Source organism: Bicyclus anynana, chromosome 14 (genome assembly GCF_947172395.1).
Source record: "Bicyclus anynana chromosome 14, ilBicAnyn1.1, whole genome shotgun sequence".
Lineage (NCBI taxonomy): Eukaryota > Metazoa > Arthropoda > Insecta > Lepidoptera > Nymphalidae > Bicyclus > Bicyclus anynana.
The window spans coordinates 5,914,066-5,936,636 of record NC_069096.1 but is presented as its reverse complement, the minus strand read 5'-3'; the positions used below and the strand labels follow the sequence as shown (position 1 = coordinate 5,936,636).

General features: G+C 36.1%; 1 protein-coding gene across 2 annotated transcripts in view; it reads left to right on the top strand.

The window, feature by feature from the left end:
• LOC112046190 (serine/threonine-protein kinase unc-51) overlaps positions 1-22,571 on the top strand; it is a 67,287-nt gene that overhangs the window by 4,634 nt on the left and 40,082 nt on the right. For both annotated transcript variants that reach the window (XM_052885329.1, XM_052885330.1), the window contains exon 2: positions 7,477-7,653. In XM_052885329.1, coding sequence (XP_052741289.1) covers positions 7,477-7,653 — 177 coding nt within the window. The remainder of the gene's footprint in view (positions 1-7,476; positions 7,654-22,571) is intronic.

Below are 22,571 nucleotides of genomic sequence, written 5' to 3'. Positions count from 1 at the left end.
ACAAGGAATATACCGACATACATTTTTTTGCTATATCTCAAAAGGATTAGGCAGCGTTTTCAATAAAATTTCCAAGGCGGTTTTACTTTTTACGACACTTTCGTAAATTATCGTCATATTTCAACAATTTGAACATCTTTGATAAATTACCTATACCTACCTAACCCTTCCCCATGAATAACTGATTCAAGTGATACTTGGTGAAAAGTGCATGAAAAATCGTTTTCAAGTTATTCGCGAACAAACAGACGGATGCATTTTAAACCGACTTCAAAAAAAGGAGGAGGAGAAAATTCAAGTCTTATGATTTTTTTTGTTTAATAAAATGTGTGTGTGTATGAATATCTAGAATATAGACTTATTGTTATGCAACAGCTGTACCCTTATTTTCTGCCGTCTAGATCGTGTTCCTGTGTAATATCGTGAAGAAATAGAATATCGTAAGAAAGTGTAATATCGTGTGCTTTTCCTAGATAACCCTTCACTGTGCCAAATATCATCCAAATCGATACAACCGTTTGGGCGTGATTGTAGATTTTGTATAGATAAACATAGATGTAAAATAATACATTTTAAACGTTAAATTAGTCTGCTCTTAAATTCTGAGTAGGTACGAGGATACCGAAATGGGCACCAGTTCAGAGTTAAGTTTCAACGCTTTGTGTGAAACCGGCGAGACAAAGCGACGCTGCATAATACGACACGCGCGGTGCACTCCAAGGGCGACATTATCGTATAGTGCAGTGTGGGCACGTGCGATCGGGCGACCAAAATATCGCCAGTTATAACCACATAACATAGCTATAGAATACAATTTTAACGGCCTCCGTGGCGCAGTAGTATGCGCGGTGGATTTACAAGGCGGAGGTCCTGGGTTCGATACCCGGCTGGGCCGATTGAGATTTTCTTAATTAGTCCAGGTCTGGCTGGTGGGAGGCTTCGACCGTGGCTAGTTACCATCCTACTGACAACGACTTACCTACTACCAAGGGATTTAGCGTTCCGGTGCGATGTCGTGTAGAAACCGAAAAGGATTGTGGATTTTATCCTACTCCTAACAAGTTAGCCCGTTTCCATCTTGCATCATCACTTGCCATCAGGTCAGATTATAATTATGCGAAAGGTCACTCATCACGAAACAGCTTGACGTACAAAGATGAAATTTGGCAAGGAAGTAGTTTACAGTTAGTGTGTGTCCGCTAAGAACGAATTTTGCATTAAGACCGGATTAAGGAGGTCAAAGAGCGGACGAAGTCGCAAGCATCCGCTAGTTATGTATAATCAACGCGTTGAAGTTTAAATGTAAATTCTGTTGATAATATATGCTTAAAATTTAAATCCACTAGTGGGCAGGTGTGTGTTATTTAACGGTGATATACCTAATTATATCGTTAGAGTGGTTAAGTGACGATTACATTGTGGCGTGGTATCTCTATCTACCTATGTTGAAATCAGGTCAAGCAGTGTTCGGCGCCGGTGCCTGTAGCGCGGAATGTAGGGCGGGCTAATGTTAGCCCAACGCCGGCGCACCAACGGTTCCCTTCACGATGCAAGCAAATAAACTTACTACACTAAATATAGACAAATCTGCACTGTCTGAATGTTTTAGGTCCTTTTTTAGACGCCAACCCTCTTCCTCTCTCTCTCCTCCCCTCTTTTGAAGGGTGTTTATAAGTTACTGTATAACCGTGCAAAACTAAATAATAAAATAGAAACACGTCCAAATAAGTGCGAGTAGGTTCATCTCTCACAGACTCTGCATAGGTGCGGTAGTTAACAAATGGATGAAGCGAAATAGACGCGGTTCATTTTTTTAGAAAACCGATTTTTGGGAATACATATATGTATATGAAGATCGGATTATGGTAATCGCAGATATCGTTGTTTTATTGTAAAAATAATTTCTGATACCGTATTATCCGCGCTATAGACGTTCAGTTAAAAGTGACGGACGGTTAATACACGGACGATTTAACTAAACAGTTCGATTGGTTATTTAAAACACTGCAGTTAAAACTGAACGTCTGTAGCACGGGGTACTTTATCTGAATTAGTATTATTGATTTTTGTCAGGTGCTTATCAAAAATTTTAATTTTTCATTTATTCAATTAACTTTTGCCCGAAAAATTTGAATTTCAACACAAATTCGTTAACTATAATATGGTAACAATAAGAACAGCTGTGTATATTGTATACTTTAATTGTTGTAAAATAAATAACCACAACAAACAATGATTATTGTTAACAGTTTTTTTACAATTGTTTCATGGGTAGCAACATCCTATTATTTTGAGAGCTGCTGACAGAAGTTAATTACCTTTCGTAAAATATTAGTTATATTAGGTATACTAGAGGACGCGGGCTAACATCGCTTTGACTTATTCCCTACCCCTAAACCCGTTTCCTAGTTCCAAGCTACCTCTCCACCAGTTTTTTGCCAAATTGGTTCAGCCGTTCTTGAGTTATAAATGGTGTAACTAACAGGACTTTCTTTTTTATACCTATAGATATCACATTGCGGAATAATAAAAAAAAACAATAAAAAATGAATTAAGCAGTGATTAAAAATACAAACCACTACCGAATAAACGAAATTTGACTTTAAATAATAAATAATTAGGCATAAAGTCAACTTTGCTTTATTTAATTAATAAATTTCTTGCCGATTTCTTCTTAGCAGATCTGGTAGAATCTTTACAAATCTCCATAGGACCATCTCTAGAAAATTGAGAGGTCATTGGTTCGTTCCCTGCCTGCTTCCATTCTGTCAACAGTCGTAAAAGGGAAACTGAAATATTGGTCATATTCTGATATGGCAGTTTTATTCAAAACAAAATCTGTCTCTGTTTAACTACTTGCGTTGGTACTTTAGGATAGCTACTTGTATGTTTATATTGTCTTGTACATGTTTTCTGTGTCGTAGGTATAACCATCGAACCAGGCAATTTGGATAATACTCTACAAATAAAGTTTTGCTTTCAAGTTTATCAGGGTTTATCTTTATGGGTGTGTTACCTGACAAAATGTGCTTTTATAAAAAAAAAACAGTTGCCAAGATATTTATCGTTATTATGAAGACACTTATTACTTGCGTTGAGTCATTAGTATTATAATACCTACGACCTTTCTCGTCACATGTGGATATTAAAAAACTTGTTCATTCCGCATCTAAGACTTACGTCCATCATCCGCATATCAAGGTTCATCACTTATGTTACGTGTGCAGCTACTTCGCCCCTTATTATTTACTAGCGGACGCCCGCGACTTCGTCCGCGCAATGTAATCTTTCAAGCCCTATTTCAAAATATTCAAAATATCTTCAATGTACAGAATAGACAAAATGATCAGAATTCGTATTATAAGTATAGATTCTAGATGGCGCTAGTAGTACTCTATGCCACGGTAACGTTTGTTGTTATTGTTAAATGGTATAAGTAAAATCTCAAATTGCGAATAAATGTATAGAATTCGACCAGTTTTATTATAAGTATAGATCATCATCATCATCATCATCATCATCATCATCATCATCATCATCATCATCTCCTTACCCTTATCCCACTTAAGTGGGGTCGGAAAAGTATGTCAATCTTTTCCATTCGTCTCTATTACTCGTCAACTCATCATTCATCATCATCTCATATAAGTCTAGATACAAAACATAAAAGTAAGATTTCAATAAATCACGCTCTAGCGCTTCGTAGCGATCTCTGGCAACCTTAGGATTACAAACACTATCGACCTCGCTGGCTTCGCTCGAAGCTCCAATGTTCAAAGAGCCCGAAAATAATAATTCGCTTACTACCTACTTACTAATCTAAACAAATGAAAAAATAGTATGTTTACAATATTAAATTAACCGCTTTTCACTAAATGCACACAAAACAATACACAAACAATACTTATTTCAAAGAATATAGTCTATCTGTATGTTCCGGCTAATCTCTGAAACGGTGAACCTATTTTTACCCGACTGCAAGAATGGTTATGTTTTAACGGGACTTTTACTGGCAGATAGCTGCTGTTTAAGGAGTGACATAGGCTATATTATATCCCATTTCCCACAAGAACGGGAACTATACGTATGGTAGAATCTTTACAATTAATAGTCAACTGGCGTTTCAATAGTGCCTGTAAATTAATTTTGAATTTCTTTTTTGTAATTTTACGTAGAAACTAATTTTACATGAAACCGAACCTGCACTGTTCACACATCAGTATTTTTGTTTTTTTTTTAAACTTAAATATTTGTGTGAAAACTATATAAATTTAGATTTAGTTAGTTTTACGTACTCTAGAATAAGTATACGGGCAGACGTGGAAAGCGACTTCTCTGTAATATTTAGAGAAGATAACAGATGAACCACAGGGTTCAGTTTAGTATAGAATGTGGATAGCTAGTTCTTTTGGACATCACGCAACTAAATAAAAATTCCTCCTCTTTCCGCACTTTCATTATTGTCTCACTGCCATATTTTTTCTCATTAGTTTCTTCATACACATTTCACACCCATTCCTTGGAATGCATAATAAATGTCTGTCTGTGATTTCAAAATTAATCTCAAAAAAGTTAATACTAATTTTTATTCAATGCAAAAATTCTGTCAGCTATCTGTATGTCTTATATACTATGTCTCGAATATGCTTTGAATTGGCTTTGAATTAATTCAATGAAAAATTTAAATGATTTGTTTTTGTTTTATATTTTTTGTTTTGTTTGTAAAATATTTAATTAACATTAATTTTACTTAATTGATTAAGTTATCTTTCAGATATCATAGAACTTATTTTTTTGAATAGGCTTCCGATAACAATTTAAAGTAAGTCCCAGGCAACCGTTAGTTATGCGAAATAAACCCGTCAGAAAGCTTTCAGCGATTACTGTCCTGTGGAGAGGCGTAGACAAAGAGCATTCTCTTGTTAATAATTATTCTGTACTCATGGTTTTTATACAACACAAAGACACAATCAAACCTTTATGTAATATTTAAGAACAAGTTCACACTAGTGCTGGCCACTTACCATTCAATAAGTTCACGTACCAGCAGCGCTTATTGAATGGTGAGTGGCTAGCATAACGAAGTATCCGTCGAACGCATTTAGGTATGCACCGTTTAAATTTTTCTTTTTATTGGAATAGACGCCGGCGACACTCGTTTTCTGCGTGGAAAAACATATTTTTCGTATTTTCAAGAACATATTGACTTCTTCTTCTTCGTATTCCTTTATAAGAGACTCTATTTTTAAAGTAGGTAAGCCTACGTCAAACTCCCTATGAGTTTGGATATAATAAACAAAAAATATATTTTTTTAATCCGAATGATAGTTCAGATTAGCGCGTTTAAACAAACATACGAGTACATATAAATAAACTCTTCCGCTAATATATTAATGATTGATTGATATGCAATCTCGATTCTGGTCGCCATGGAGGGGCGGCATCCCTCCGAGAATTAGAGAATCGATCCATCCCCCACCATTTTACTTTCGGGCTCGCCTCGTCTCCTGCAGAGCTTACGCGCTCGCCGAACCGTGCTTACGTTCGTCGAACGCCTTCGCTTTAATAAATCCAGTATGAAGGAGCTTTATTTTATGCCACAAGCTCCGAACTATTTGTTCTACTAGTCTTATCTGCTCTCCGTATTAGGCTTTCGAAAATAATTGTATCAGCTGACTGCCAACGTTTAGCATGGCGTAGGCATTACGAACTAAAAATACGATTTTATACTATTAGTATTTTAATTATTATTGTTATTATTTATTTATTACGTGCCTATATAAACACCGTACCGACCGCACACATCTACATTGTTGTGTTTACTTACACTACATATTTATGTATATAGTTTTTAGACTTCCTCAACACTCGAAATTTTAGACAATATTTTATTTTTTGTTTAAATAACTATAAAATGACTATATGAAATTAAGACAATTTACCTCCTCTGTTCGCCTGAGTTTCGAGACGCCATTAACTTGTTATAGTATTGAAGTCTTTGTAAAAATGCACACATTACACAAACTATATTTGCCATAAGTTTTTTTGTCTCTCTTAATAAATCAGATTGCGATGAAACATTAAGACGTCTTTATTTAAAGGTGCTCATGCAAGGGCTCTTGGGCAAGTAAAAATACCGTAAAAAAGTTATTTCGTTACGAGTATATTAAATGATATGAAGCCGAAGCGAAGAAAAATATCCGCTTATTACAAAAACTAATATTTTTTTTATACTTAAGCTGTCAAGCATTTTAGGGTTCCGTAGCCAATGGATAAAAGAGGTCGACAGCGGAGTTTTAGTAATAGGGTTTTTATTAATAAAAATTTAAATTTAAAATTTATTCAAATATTATTCCCACCCGCCCATACGTCGGCCCCGGGATCCCAGTTAAATACCTCAGTATAAAAGTTATGGGAATGATAATAATTATGATGTATAAATAAGGATCTGGTTAAATAATTGGCTTACTAAAAAAATGTTTCTTGAAGAAAAAATCATTTTTTTATCACTCTTCTAGGGCAAAATCTTCGCCGGTGTATACCAAAGCGGCGAAGTTACATTTGAAGCTGTATTATTTTTTCTGTTACCAGAAAGCTTCACAAACAAGAAACCTAACAAAGAAACCAATCATAAGTCTTCGAAAAATATCGTAAAACTCAGGCTGTATGGTCAACGATCTTAGTTTGTCCTCATTGTGGACAAATTAAAAATATCGCAAAACGTTGTAGCAAACTTTTTGTGATAAAGTAATGTAGTAATGTAGTAGCATTATTAAAGTAGAATTATCAAGATTTTCTAGATGTAAGTAAATTACGGGGAGGTTAGGAGGATTAGGATAGGCCTGGGTCGGGTATGGGCATTCCCTTTTAAATTAAACTAAACCTGTGCCGTCCGACTGTCACCAGGTTTTGTCTCATAAACCGTGATAGTAAGCCCTTATTCGCACGAGAGGTTTTTTAACGGACGATAGAAAAAAAATGGTTCAAATACAACAAATGCATTCCCAAGTACACAGTACATATATGTTCACACGACAAGCGTTTTTAAAACACGATCCTTTTTTTTCGAGCAGTGTTGCATTTTCAATTTTGGGCGTTAGAAAAGACCTTCATTTAACTTCATACTATATTTGAACGTTTTTTCAACGTCCGTTAAAAAAAATCTCGTGCAAATGAGGGCTTGGACAATTGATATTTTCAACAGATGATGTATTTATGTTGCCCCTATAACAACAAATATGATTTTTTTGCTGTTTTTATTTTTTTATAGATAATGGTATGGGAACCCTTTGTGCTCGAGTCCGACTCGCACTTGGCCGGTTTACTATAAACAAAAGTCCTAACTGAAATCTGGTCTCAACTCTCAATACACCAGTCACGACTCACATTATTGTTAATTTTGAGATCAGTGACGTAAACCCTTAGCCTACTTTTTAAACTTCCATGTTTCATGAGTACCTTTCTCTTTGTCATCAGAATCCGTCGCAATCGGTGGCAGTGAAAGTGGTCACAAAGAAAGGCATACAAAAGGCGTCGGAGATCCTCGTGAAGGAGATAAAAATCCTGCGCGAGCTGACTGCGCTTCACCACACGAACCTCGTCGCAATGCACGACTGCATGGACAGTCCAGCTTATGTCTATGTAGTGATGGAGGTAAGTGCCAGAGTTACTGTACTGTGTTGGGCCTGTAGCCACGTGACACGTCGATTCTCTTTCTACAATCGCAAACGTGAAATCGCAAAAATTATAAAATGTGGAAGAGGGCCTAGTGGCAATTTGATACTGTTACCGTCGTGCATAAATTGAAATTTGCGTAAACGTCAACGTGATAGTAACAGTATGAAAATATTGAAAACTCCCACTAGGCACACAGGTCACTTGATCAAGTAATAAATTTAACTTGGTACAGTCAAAGTCAAATTTAAAAATGCACAGTACTGGCCCGCACAAAATGTGCATAAAAATATATAATAAATTACCACAAAACATTAAGAAAAAGGAAAACATTAATGAGTTTTTATTAACATTAAAAAACTTTTTGCTTGAAAAAGTATATTATAAAATTAATGATTTTTTGACCGAAAAACAATAAATCCGCCTCTCTACTTATCTTATCTTATGTTATGTTAAGTTAAGTTAAGTTTTACTTTGTAGTTACAACACCCTCACAGGGTTCCATTTGTTATAATTATGACATTTTTATTTATGACATGTGGAAATGTAACTTAAATGAATAAATGAAATGATCGATCGGATCTTTTTTTAATTTACGAAGCGTTAGCATTTGTAAAAAGAGAATCGACGTGCCACATATAATAGGCCCTGTTAATAACGAACGCGTTATCGACTGAGTCGTTGGGCCATAATATACATAGAGCCTACAGCAAACTACAAAATGTCAGGTCTCCCACCTTAAAGGAGGATTTGAAGCTTAGACCCACCACAATACTCCAATGCAGACAGGCGGGCGGTTCAAGGCAAATAAATTAACTAATTATGACCTCACGATTCAGTTGATAACGCGCTGCCTTAGCTGAGCCCCGCTGCCCGTGGTTTATTACGCCGTACGTGAACTAAATTTAACTATTCCATTTAGTGTTTTTATTGAAATGAAAAATTAGCCATTTATTTTGGACACGAAAAAACTACAAACAATAAAAAATATATATATTTAATTTTAAGAAGGCTTTAATATAGTTTTATAGTAACTTAGTGGGCATTAGTAATTAGTGAAGATTTCATACTGAAGATAGGCGTTATTTTTCATTTAAGCGGCGTAAAACATAACCGGAACAATAAAATTACCACACAATGCCGAACTGGTCCGATCGCTTTGTTTAATACGGTACGAGCTGCTCTAACAATTACCAGGAAATGCTGAAGTTGTTAACGAGCATTAGGTGCCGTCCGTAACCCACTGGCCTTGCCCTTAATCCATCCGGCGATAACGCGACACCGCGTATCGGCACACGGCGTGCGAGTAGGTACCAGTACGTATACTAACCTAAATGACAATATCGGTGAAGGTGCATAAATAATAGACCAGCAAATATGGCATTAAAGCTATCTCGTACAATCATCATAATCATTTTCATGGTACATAAAGGGCCAGCACACCTATTCAATAACTTTGACTTTTATTAATGGAGATATACGAAATTTACCAATTAATTAGCTATTGTTTGATCACGTACTTCACGCTACACGTACGAGTCACTTAAGTAAATCTTAATTCACGTGATTTTGTATTTGCAATATGTATATTTTAATGCTAACTGATCAAAATAGAGTTTATAGATAGGTAATAACTTAAAATTGAAAATCTTGAATAACCCTCGAAGGTCATGAATTTATTTATTACACTCTCGATCAAGTCATCAATATTCTCTTTCAGTGCGGTTTTATTTGAGACCCTTCTCAAGTATATTTCAGACATTCGGTTATTCTTCCCTACTTTCAATTCCCAGAACTTTTAAAACGGCTCAACCGATTTTCATCAAACGTAGATACGTTTGATGAAAATCGGATTGATGAGAACACTTGCCCATGAGTCACCTTTCATACAAAAAGAACTAAATTGAAATCGCTTCATCCGTTTGGGAGCTATAGTGTCACAGACAGACAGACAGACACGTCAAACTTATAACACCCCTCTTTTTGCGTCGGGGGTTAAAAAATTGCATCCGGTGACCTTCGTTTATATCACAGAATATAGGTAGATGGCATTGTAATTTTGGTTAGCAATAATTTGCTTTACAAAAATAAAGGTTTGTACGTAGGTTAAGTTTATAAACACTTTTGGAACATGTTGTTATGGTACTAAAAAAGCCGAAAACTTAAAATGAAACTTTATATTATTTACAATTACACTAAGAATTGTAAAGCTTAGGAACTCAAAGGACCATGATCTAATTATTATTGAAAAATTTGAACTCAGCAGTTACTGGCACTTGAATCCTATCTAGTTATAATTTCTCCTCATTTAAATTTTATAACACGCAGACACCCTAGACCCCAAGATACGTCAGATTAGCATCGATCTCCTATTAAAAAGTGGATGCACAATCAGCGACCAAAAACGTCTCCACCCAATGAGTGCCAAACACAACTTCTTGGCACTCAATTCAAGTAGTCGCATTTGCAAATTCAACCTTAAACTCAATCTTTAAGGTTGAATTTGTTGTGAATTTGGGATTTTAATGAATATTAGACTATATTTAAAGGCCTTATGGAATAATTTTCTTTACCAATAACTCTAAAAATGTCGAAAGCAAAATTGGCCAGTTTTTAAGTGAAATTTTAGTAAGCAGTGAATTTTTGCATGCATGCAGTTTGCGCCACTGAAGTCAAGCGTATATGCGTGTTTGTATAAATTTAAAAATCGTATTCGATATTATGCAACGTGAATATAAACCGGGTCACGGTTTTAATTTGAAGTGTGATAAAGCATTATGCGTTCTTAATTAAACTTCACAAGTTTACCTTTCAAACTTTCGATTGAGCGTGTCAATTTCGTACCTAGGGTGCGAAATTTACCGTTACCCGTGCTAGATGTGCAGTTTTAACTGTATACAGTTTTTTCTAATGATTTTGATTGAAATTTCGATTAAATAGATAAAACTGAAGGTCTGTAGCGCCTCTTATATGTACCTACTATGTAAACTCATTGTATTTTGTATTTTACCAATTCCCAGGCTGTATCAGTAATATCAACGTATATAAATTGTATGAGATCTATGCAAGTATGTATTCGATAAAGGTGTTTTACAATATAATATTTATAATAACATACTAAAAAGAACATGGCATGTAGCCATATGGTCTGCGCCACGCGGGTATAAAGTCGGGCGCACGGAGGCATCGCTACCCCCTCCCGGCCCGCGCGGACTATTGGGAGTGTTACGAACGAACTTGCCAAGTTATCAACAAGTCGTGTTGAAAGCCACCAATTACGTTCGTTTACCGTGGAACTTAAGCTACGAAATAATTTTTTCTTTAAATTAATTTGTAGCGTAAAATTCTAATATTGGACAGATTTATAGGTTCATTTTATAAAACAAAGTCCTCCGCCGCGTCTGTCTGTCTTTGTCAGTTCGCGATAAACTCGAAATGAGGGAATCAGGAAAGAGAAAAGACGGAACTTTGTCGAATCTTAGGTTAAAAGTTAAGGAAGGTCAGAAGATCCTACGCGAGAGAAGTGGCAGGCGAGGCGTCTGCTATTATAATAATAATGATATTATTTTTCGAAAGACATTGAGTTAGTACTAAAACCCAGGTGTTGAGGAAAACTTCGTTCGCGGCTAGACACTATATCAACTATGTTCTCTGGCTCTAATGCAGCAATACGCCATGAGTGATTTATCGTTCGTAACATACCCGATACCGGCCTTAGAATATTTCGCTTATAATATTTATAGCGAAAATAAATTATAAATAGCTCCTTTAAGAATATAATAATCACATTGTTTTAGTATTTCGATGATAAACTCATTTTAGTAATAACAGCGGATGTTACCTTAGTCATATCTTTGCGACATTAGGCTATTTAGTTTGTGCTATGTAGAACATTTATTTATTTACAAACTGGTACACAATGTTAACTCTGATATACACAGGTAATTTTCTACTAGTAGTTTACAAGGTAAGGTACACAATGGCTTTTCCTGTTCCCTGTGGAAATAGACAACATTCGTTTTAGACATTTATTTACTGAATAATAGTGTCTGATAAGCATACTCGTAGTTAATTTCGTTATTCTCAAAGATTTACGTACAATTGAAATAAAAGCAATAGTCGTAATGAAGTAGGTAGATCATTCATCGTTATCATTTTAGTTGACGGACGTCCACTGCAGGTAATAGGCTTCTTCTAAGGATTTACAAACACCTTCCCTGTTACCTGCTCGGTGTCATCCCACTACGTTGGGGGTCGACTAACACTGCGCTTTGCGGTGCGAGGTTGCTACTCCCGCATCTTGAGACCCCAACGTCTATTTGGCTCATCGAACTACGAGTAAGAGCCCTACCCTTTGTCACTTCAGCTTCTCGACTCTATGTATATAACTTTGGTAGCATTCATTTTAGACCTTCATATTCCAACGGTTAGTTTATATTTAACTGATACATCATTAACAAGTAATAACCCATAATCGGCTCATTGTTGAGCACGACTCACCTCTCAGAATGATAGACCTTAGTCTACCACGCTGGCCAAATGCGGATTGACAGACTTCACACACGTAGAGAATTAGAAAAATTCTACGCGGGTTTCCTCACGAAGTTTTTTCTTCACCGTTGGAGACACGTGATATTTAATTTGTTTTAATGCACGTTACTGAAAAGTTAAAGGTGCATGCCTCGGATTCAAACCTATGCCCTCCGAATCGAAGGCATAGGTAATCCACTGGGCTATCACGTTTCTCTCACAGCAATAGTTATGATTATATAGGTATTAGGTAGGTATGATTTTGCTGTTTCACTGTTCATGTACTATAGACTGAGGTTATGTATAGTTGTCTATGTGAGATAAGAAAATCATTTGTGCGTGTGAATCGTACCACGCGGTCCGAGCGTGCCGCCGCCCTAGTCCGCGAGTCAAACTCGATTCGTTTATAGCTCAAGATAAATACGAGATAAAATATACAGATAGACAGTGGCGGACTTACAAATTTACCGCCAGTAGGTTGTTCAATTTTTGCCGCCCGTACTTGTACAATGTACATATATTATGTATTCTGTGCCCGTATTGACCTCTCTTACCTGTACCTTACTTTGCAATCATATTAATGATATTAATAATTCTATCAATTTAGACATTTTAACTGGATATTTTAAACCCACAAAGATTAAACGAGATATCGCATTCGTTCCGACTCCAATTTTTTATACATATAAGTAGGTACTTGGTACAGACAGACGAGTATTTAGGTTAGAACAGTTTATTAAAGACGTTAGTGTCACGAACGAAAATAATATTAATATTTTAGTACTGTACAGTAGGTAGATACGTACTAGAACATTGAAATTTTCGTAAAATTTTCAATACTTATATTGTCTATGTATGATACAGTTTTAGTCAAAATTTTCCGCCTTCTTAACTTCTGCCGCCCTTGGCTTTTGTCTACTCAGGCTACTGGTAAATCCGCCACTGCAGATAGACAGAATTTAGCCATGAATAAATTATGCTATTGCGCATTTGTATAAACCAAATACAGTCTGTAATAGGTCAATGATACACAAACAATTAAATGATTAGTCCGAACAGCTGATATCACCGTAGACGGCAAAATTTATCTCATTCTCAATTACCATGTCTTGTTGATAATACATTCATAGTCGTAGGTACCTCGTGCTGAACTGTGTTGCCGTTTGACCCGCTAACCTTCGTAATCTTTTCGTGTGTAAAGATTTTAACTTTGTACTTGGTATTCGCTGATAAAACTTTATGTAACGTAAATAAAGAGTTACCGGAAATTCTTTTATTAATGGTATTTCCATTTCTGCATCGCTAGTCTAATGAAGCAAACGAAGCGGAAATGGAAAGCCCGGTATTTCATAGATAATGAAATGCTATCTGTGGAATAATGGGCTTTACTTTCTTTTAAGATTTTTTTTTGGGAATTTAGTGGTTTCCCCACCGCCGTAACTCGTTACGCCGTTAGAGCCAGTCAGAGCACGTTAAGTCACCGGGCTGGGTGTCAATCACTAACACCTGAGAGTGTTTTTACAAAGTCAAACGTTAAACCTTAACCTGATTTTATGCAGTTCATCAGAAATTTAGTCCAATAGTCTCTTTACATTAGTCCGACGACCGCCATTGTTGGAGAGTCACCACTCTTAAAGGGAAATAACAACGCAGCTTGATGATTATTTTTGATAAGGTAGCAATTATAACGCAAATCGCATGTAAATAATGTAAAAAGATCTGATACTAACTGTACCTGCTGATCAGCTGATAGGTTCGTGCGTGGTACGTGCCTGAGTAACGTTAAAGTACATAATGTATCTGTATGACTAATGTCTGAAAGGATTTATGTTTTTGGCCTGAATAACATCGATTCGTATAACATTACTAATTACTCTTAGCTGTACTTAAATTAGATTAATAAATTGATGCTAATATTACTTAAAATATAAATTATTAAGATTTTTCCATAATTTAAAACACATGCTTTAGATTTACATTTTCTTTTACGGCTGGATAAAGTTGCAACAAGTAAAAAACATAATTATTATCTTTAGTCTTAACCGTTAAAAAAGAAAGTGAACCGTTACATTTTGTGTAGTACGTACTTATTGCGGTAAAAGTAGAACTGTGATTTTTCTTAATCCATTACCAAATAACAGGTGTTAGCGATTTCGTATGTATGTACATTATGAATTAAATATGTAGGACCTAGGTATTACCCCGAGTACGATATTTTGTATAAATTTATTTGTAATTTTGTAGGTTATTAAAATTTCATTTCGACTATAAAACATTCAAGATTGTTTACGTTAAAGATTTACAAGTACGAGTGTCATTTATTATCAATTTCTTTATCTTTATGATTATTATTTTTCGAACCTACTTTAGTCATTTAATACATAGTATCTAGTATATATTATAAACCGGGTGTATGTGCATGAACCGTAAATTTCAAACTGAAGGAAAAATGCGGAAACGAAAGCCAAAAAAAATAAAAAAACAAATTTTCAAAGTATTCATACGATAGACTAAGTAGAGCTAGAAGCATCATCAAATGGGCTTGGTTTTTATTCGATAAATAACCGAAAAGAAACCAAACAAATTTCCACAGAAACGTGCTTTCAGACGTTGTACCCCAAAGAGTCCGAACGGCGCTTCCGCACTGTACAGTGTATTGTTGGTCCGACCCATCACGAGGCTGTTTAGGACCGTGATGCTTAAATGTCTCCTGGAGCGAACATCCATTGGCTGATGTTATGTTATGATGATGCGGAAGTTCCCTCCGTGGTGCAGTGGTATGCGCGGTGGATTTACAAGACGGAGGTCCTAGGTTCGATCTCTGTCTGAGCCGATTGAGGTTTTCTTAATTGGGAGGCTTCGACCGTGGCTAGTTACCACACTACCGGCAAAGACGTACCGCTAAGCGATTTAATGTTTCAGTACGATGTCGTGTAGAAACCGAATAAGGTGGATTTTCATCCTACTCCTAACAAGTTAGCTCGCTTCCATCTTAGATTGCGTCATCGCTTACCATCAGGTGAGATTGTGGCGAAGGGCTGACTTGTGAAGAATAAAATAAAAAGTGACGCTAGTCTGCTAGTCTCTTACATCCAGTTTCTTCATATAAAGCTAAAGTAACAGTGAAAGTAGTAAGTAGTAAAGAAAACTTTATTTTTCAGTGAATAAAACCGGCACTTTTGATTTTTGACGTTACTTTGACTGTTACTTGCGATGAAGAAACTGGCCGTTAATGTGTCCGATATCCGTCAATGAACCCCAACAAAATATTATAAGACACGTTTTGTAGGTGTGATAGATACAATTTATACCTGCTCCACGTGCCGTGTCGCTTGACACGTGTCGCCCCATCCTCGTGTAGGGTTGAGCCAGCGCGGCGGCGAGCGCGGATCTAGATAATTGCGCAGAAACAGAGTTACGAGTAGCTAGTTGGTACCGACGTGCGCAGTATGCGTCACTCGCTGCACGGCGTAGCAAGGCGAAAGCGAGCGAAAGCGGATCTTCTATGTTACATTGCAATATTGCATGTAAACAAACAGTAAACACTGTGTTATTGCGTAATTTTTATTAAACTTATCATCAACAATAATATAATTTATTATTTAGCCAGGTGAAAGCGGATCTATAAAATTATTGCATGTAAACAATAAACACAATGTTATTGCGCAATTTTGATGTTTATCACAACAACAACAACAAAACAAAAATATTGTTATTGTATTAGTTGATGGAACAAGCCGTTATCACCAACTAAGTATAAAATTATTGCACATAACAGAGCATCGCCTCGCAGGACACCCACCACGCTACGAGCACGTTTTCAATACATCAATACACATATGTACGAAATAATGAAATATAAGTGTCTGTTTGCGTTGCTTTATTGCGTTCTTTTTCTTCCTGCAAAATCGGTCAGTGGGCACCACTGATAAAAAGTTTGTCACCCCTGCTTTACCCACCGAAAGGTCAAAGTACTTTATTGCCAGCTCTTTTGGTACAGTAGTTATTTACGCGATACCAAAACAAACGAGCTTTTTAAAATTTTCATTTTTGTCTGTATGTCTGCTTGTTTGTCCGGGCTAATTTTTGCACCTGCTGAACCGATTTTATTGGGACTTTCGCAACGCGGGCTAGCTAAATAACAATTGTAAAGTTTACTGCAATGCGGTTTACTTTGCAGATACAACAAAGGATACAACAAAATATTACATATCCATGTGTTTCGTGGTTTAGACACCAAAACACGAAACTATAATTTATAAGGATTGTATGTAAAGCACCTACGCATACACCAACGCGATGTATCTATAGAACCGAAAGACATTCCTCGACAAGATAAATAATCATCAATGACACCCTGACCTCGAACCGATCGTGACATTTAAAAAAATATTTTAAGGTCTGCTGTAGTCTTGTATAATCATACGAGTATCTACTGGTAGGAATGAACGAATGTAGACTTCTCAATGTCAATATTTGAGCATTTTATGAATGTATGTACGCACCCTAAGAATGTCTAATTTTAATTTTAATTATTATTCTGTTCTCTTCGCATTATGCACGTGAATATTGTTGCTATTTTCGTGTGCAATGTGCATGAAGATGAAATACAAATAAACACTCCGGCTTAAGCGATTATATCTCATCTTTGTTTTAAAATTTACAAGTATACTGCAACTCAAAATATGTTTTGAATATTCAATGAGATTGTAATAAACTACGATCAAATTCAGCACCTTTTAAACTCTTTAAAATGTAAGCTTTTTATTACAGCCGTCAGCGTAATATTAATAGAATCTCAAGGGCAGGTCTACGTAACATATAGCCGGAGTGCTTTATTATAGTTATAGTTTGTGTTGCGTCAAAACTAAAACAGCATTATGTAAAGAAGCCAAAGAAAGTTCATTGGCCATTGCCTCGGGTGTCGGTAGTTATAAGGCGTGGTTTATACTCTACCTATATGAACCATACAACCATAATGTATTTTCAACAGAGTTAAATTGGCGTAAAACTTTTTATAGGAAACAGACTGGTAACATTCAGACAGTCAAGACTACAACAATTAGCGAAGCGTGAAGGGCAATAACAGGCCCCTCTATAGAGGTACCTATATGTAATATAAATCTCAGTTATTTTTTTTTATATTCTTCGACAAGATAGACAAGACCTTAAATGTGATCATACCTAATGTTAAGTGATGATGCAGTCCTGATGGAAGCGGACTTACTTGGTAAATGAAGTTGATTCTACCCTTGCCTCTGACGTTTTCTACGCGACTTCGTACCGGAACGCTTCGATGGCGGTACGTTTTTGGCGGTAGTAGTTTAAACTACCCATAGTTCAAATGGTACTTATTTTTAATTGGTTTAGTTGGTAATTGGTAATTGGTTTATTTTTAATATACATTACTATGTACCACAATGTAATTTTTTTACCACTATGTAAAACTGTTGCGTCCGTGCCACGTTTTTACCCTCGCCTCAAGTATAAACCACGCCTTATATTTGTTTTCGCTGTCATGGTTGTCACCATGACTCAGAAATTAGCACATCTTTGTTTCGACTAATTATAACATGATTTACCTATAAAACGGTGAAAAATGTAATTCAGTGAACAAAGGTTTTTCTGCACACACTTGTTCTTTTTGAATGCAAGTTCTGGTTAAATTGTTTATACTATACAATACACTAATTGAGTATGATTTGCTTTTGTCCTCTTGTGTTGCGGTGTTTGTTGAAGACATAATATACTGCTAATATCTTCAAGGATTTGATCACATCTTACAAATTATATTTGGTCAAACATATATCGATATATCTGATTACACATAAAAGGTAAAAATATGGTATTTTTTAAAGGTTAATTAAGTATATACTTATTTATATATAATAGTAATAAATATTTACGTTGATTAGTCGTACCCGGAAGACGATAGCGCCGAGTTTTGCGTCGCGTGCCTAAATTAACACCGCGTTGCGTAGTTACAGCAACAATACAGTGATAAACGTATACCTACAGCATATGTTTAAATAAAAGTTACTATAGTTTGATTACTCTTTAATATACGTTGTTCTGATTACCTCGTTGGTATATTGGCTAATTGTTCAGCTTCAAAAGTCTTTCTATAATATAAAGAGGTAAAGTTTATGAGGTTGTTATCTTTGGATCTACTAAACTGATTTTAAAAAAATCACTTATAGAAAGTAGTTACACGTTATTTGTGAGTGTCATGGGCTATATTTTAACGCCGTATTCTCACGAGAACGGGAATTATACGGATAAAACCGCGGGGCGTCTGCTAGTCATCATATATACAGAGTTAGTGTACTGCGTCAGGAGTTCAGGACACAAAGAGAGAGCTTAAATTAACATATTTTGTTTTACTTTTCATTAGCGATCTGCGGTTAGGTTATTTATGGGTAGGGTTTAGATCATCAAAAGAGAATGTTTATTGCCTATTTCCGTTAAGTGATACTTACTAAGATTACCTACTACTCAAGTGCACTGAAACTCTATATGAGTGACTAATATGAAATTTAGTCTGGAGGTCATTACTCCCCAATTTATTATACCAAAATGACTTCCAATAAACTCGCACGTACTTCGTTAAAGTCACCCTGACTTACTAAAGACATCGAAGTGCTGGTTTGATACTTTGATATTCGTAAACTTTCCGACTCAGTGGGAAGTGAACTACGTTAAATATATTATTGTATGTATGTATGTATATTTTTATTGCATCTGTATGCAGTCATAAATAATAATAATATCCATATTTGTAGACCATAATAACTGTGACGTAACGGTAAGTGACCTCATGTTTTATTCAAGTTTCATTTTCTCAGGCGTTACAAATCGCACGTCGATCAAGCCTTAGACCTTCAATGTACCGTATTTGATAGCGAAGATTAGCGACTTTACTCGCGTTAACCTACTTTGTAAATAATGTGTATGCTATATGACTTTACTTTATATGCAAGCATGTATTGAAAACCATACAAATATAATCAATAGCAATATATACAGTACGAGTATTAATAGGTAATTTTCAGGAACAAAATTAATTGAAACTTTTTAAGTAGCCTATTAAACCTTCATGTTAGGTTAGAAGTAGAACTATTGATTGTTTATATTTATTTCGTTTGCACACCCTGAAACACTTATTAAGTGCTTATACCTTTTTTTACAAGTTAACCCTTGACTACAATCTCACCTGATGGTAAGTGATGATTATGTAATCTAAGATGGAAGCGGGCTAACTTGTTAGGAGGAGGATGAAAATCCACACCCCTTTCGTTTTCTACACTATATCGTCCGGAACGCGTAGTCGCTTGGCGGTACGTCTTTGACAGTAGGGTGGTAACTATCGACGGCGGTCGAAGCCTCAGACCAGCCAAAAAACCCAAAACTAAAATCAAGTTTTTCTTAATTTTATCTATGTCTTTCTGTTTGTTCGGGCTATTCGTTGGTACGGCTTTACCGATTATAATCGGCATTATGTCATGCACATCGCGACCAACACACGATCAGTTTTATCAGCTGTTAAACCGTTAGCGCTGCAAGCATGTGAGCTTACTTGATCGTCTGTGGCTGACATAAAGCACAGTTGCAGCAATTTAAAGGAGATTTAGGGCGTGTTAAATTAGAAAGTATTTCACGACTAAATATTCTGTAAATTATTCTCTACTAATCATTTAGAGCGTTTGTTTATTTTGAATAATCATGATAGAATTGTTTTAAGGGCAAATAAGCATTTATTAAAGTTACAGATCTCGACTTTTCTAAAATTTTATAGAGCATAATTACCTGTAGTTACGCGGAAAAACATGATCAAAGAAGTGTAATCATAGATAATTTTACAGTTATGTATAAATTGATCACATCATGGAAGAATAAAAACACACAAGAAGCTTGTATGAATTAATAAGTAACTGTCATAATAGAAGGTTACACGAGAAATCTTTACAACAGACTAATTACAGTTATAATGGCTATAAGCTATAGTTTGACTTCAAGCCATTTTATAGCAACCTATAACAATTAATAATTTTGTTTGCGTGATGTTTGTAAGTTTGTTAGGTAAAAATAATAGGTATTAAATGCAGAGAGTAACTGTAGTGATTTGACGGTTAAAGTTTTTGAGAAGGGCGAAACAACCTTTTGCCCTTTTGTGGGTGCTATTTCGTTCTGTTTCACGTTTTATGCATCGTTTCTTTGCTTGAAATGAATAATGATATATCATCATCATTATCAGCCTTTTTTGATGGCACATACAGTTCCTCCTTATAGGAGAGGGGATATAGAGCTGAGACTCACCACGATTCGCCAGTGCACTCGCACAACGTTTTTAACTAGGGCTATAAGATAATTCCTTTTCAACTATGTTTTCTGTTGTCCAAAACTCCAATGCTTACGCTGCAAAGACGTGGTAAGATGATAATTTTAAATTGTTTGACACAATATGTTATTGATATTTACCGGGACTGACGGACTTAGCGTGCTCTCCTTAAAGCTCAGATTTTCACTGCTAACTGGTGGTGGTTGTAAGGTGGACTGAGGACATCAAGCGGGTTGCAGGGAGCCGCTGGATGCTTGAACGTCCATCGGCTGATGATGATGATGAGGATGATGAACTCAGGACTTGGGACTCAAAGCCACATTTAACCACAAGACCAACGGCAAGGCAAATTATATCGCTTCCAATAAACTATTACCGTAATGCGAATATGACATAAATTCTGTACCGTGTTTCATCATGGTAATCTTATGCAACTATTCTATTGGCATGATGCCGTTACAAAACGCCGTAATGTCTCACAACAATACACGAGTATAATTAACAAAGGCTTTGTTCATTTCAAAACTAATAATATGTAAAAATCTGAATAAAAGTAGACAGCGATACGGTTGATCATAATTGTTATAACATTCAAGTCAACGATTTTGTAAGTACTATTAGATATGATACGTGCCTGCTAAATCACCGCAAAGTGATCAGAATTTAGCTACTCCCATGCACAATTTTGTGTTCCCTTATATTATATATACTAGCTGATGCTCCGCGATTTTACCCGCGTGTTTCCCGTTCCCGTAGGAATACAGGGATAATATATAGCCTATAGCCTTCCTCGATAAATGGGCTATCTAACACAGAAAGAATTTTTTAAATCGGACCAGTAGTTCCAGAGATTAGCGCGTTCAAACAAACAAACAAACAAACTCTTCTGCTTTATAATATTAGTATAGATTCATGACTGTATATATAGATCCTGAACACAGAACTTGACGTTGTAGACAATATTTAGGTTTTTTTTTTTTAAATAACTTTCCTTGTTTACTATAGACTAAATAAAATTCAGACAATTATGCCACCTTTGTTCGCCTCAGTTTCGACGCGCTAGTAACAGATCTAATACTATAAAATCTTTGATATAAGTACTAGGAGGCGTTATACTAACCGAGCCAAATTTTGAAGGTTCAATTGCTATACGTTTATAGGGCGTCGAACTCATATTCTATTAGGTCTAGGGTTCGATCCTCGCCCGTAGTCGACTAGTCGTAGTCACACTAAGTAAAGGCTTGGATTACGTAAACGGACAATATTAGATATTTTTGAAATGTATATCACAGAATCTTGTAAAAAATCTCTTAAAGTAACAGTTTTATCGGAATGTAGTGGAAGGTTTTGACGGCCTCCGTGGCGCCGTGGTATGCGCTGTGGATTTACAAGACGGAGGTTCTGGGTTCGATCCCCGGCTGGGCCGATTGAGGTTTTCTTAATTGGTCCAGGTCTGGCTGGTGGGAGGCTTCGGCGGTGGCTAGTTACCACCCTACCGACAAAGACGTACTGCCAAGCAATTTAGCGTTCCGGTACGATGTCGTGTAGAAACCGAAAGGAGTGTGGATTTTCATCCTCCTCCTAACAAGTTAGCCCGCTTCCATCTTAGACTGCATCATCACTTACCATCAGGTGAGATTGTAGTCAAGGGCTAACTTGTGAAGAATAAAAGGTAGTGGACCTACGCAAGCTGGTATAACACAGGAATCGTTTTATAACAACTGACCCTAACCCATTGACCGATATGCAGCTGGAGGGTTATTGCTACGATATAACGAGCACAACGGTTACCAATTAAAAATAATATTCTTTCAATAACAAGAATATTTTATTCTATCCTACAACACATGTTTCGCACCGGCAACATCTGCAAATCTTTTATACCTGTACACTAATATTTTAAAGAGTAGGGTAATCTCTGGATTTACTGAGCCGATTTTGAAAGTTTTTTAACCACTAGAAAGCCACGTTATTTGCGAGTGTCAAAGGCTATAATTTATCCCCGTATTCTCCCGGAAACGGCAACTTC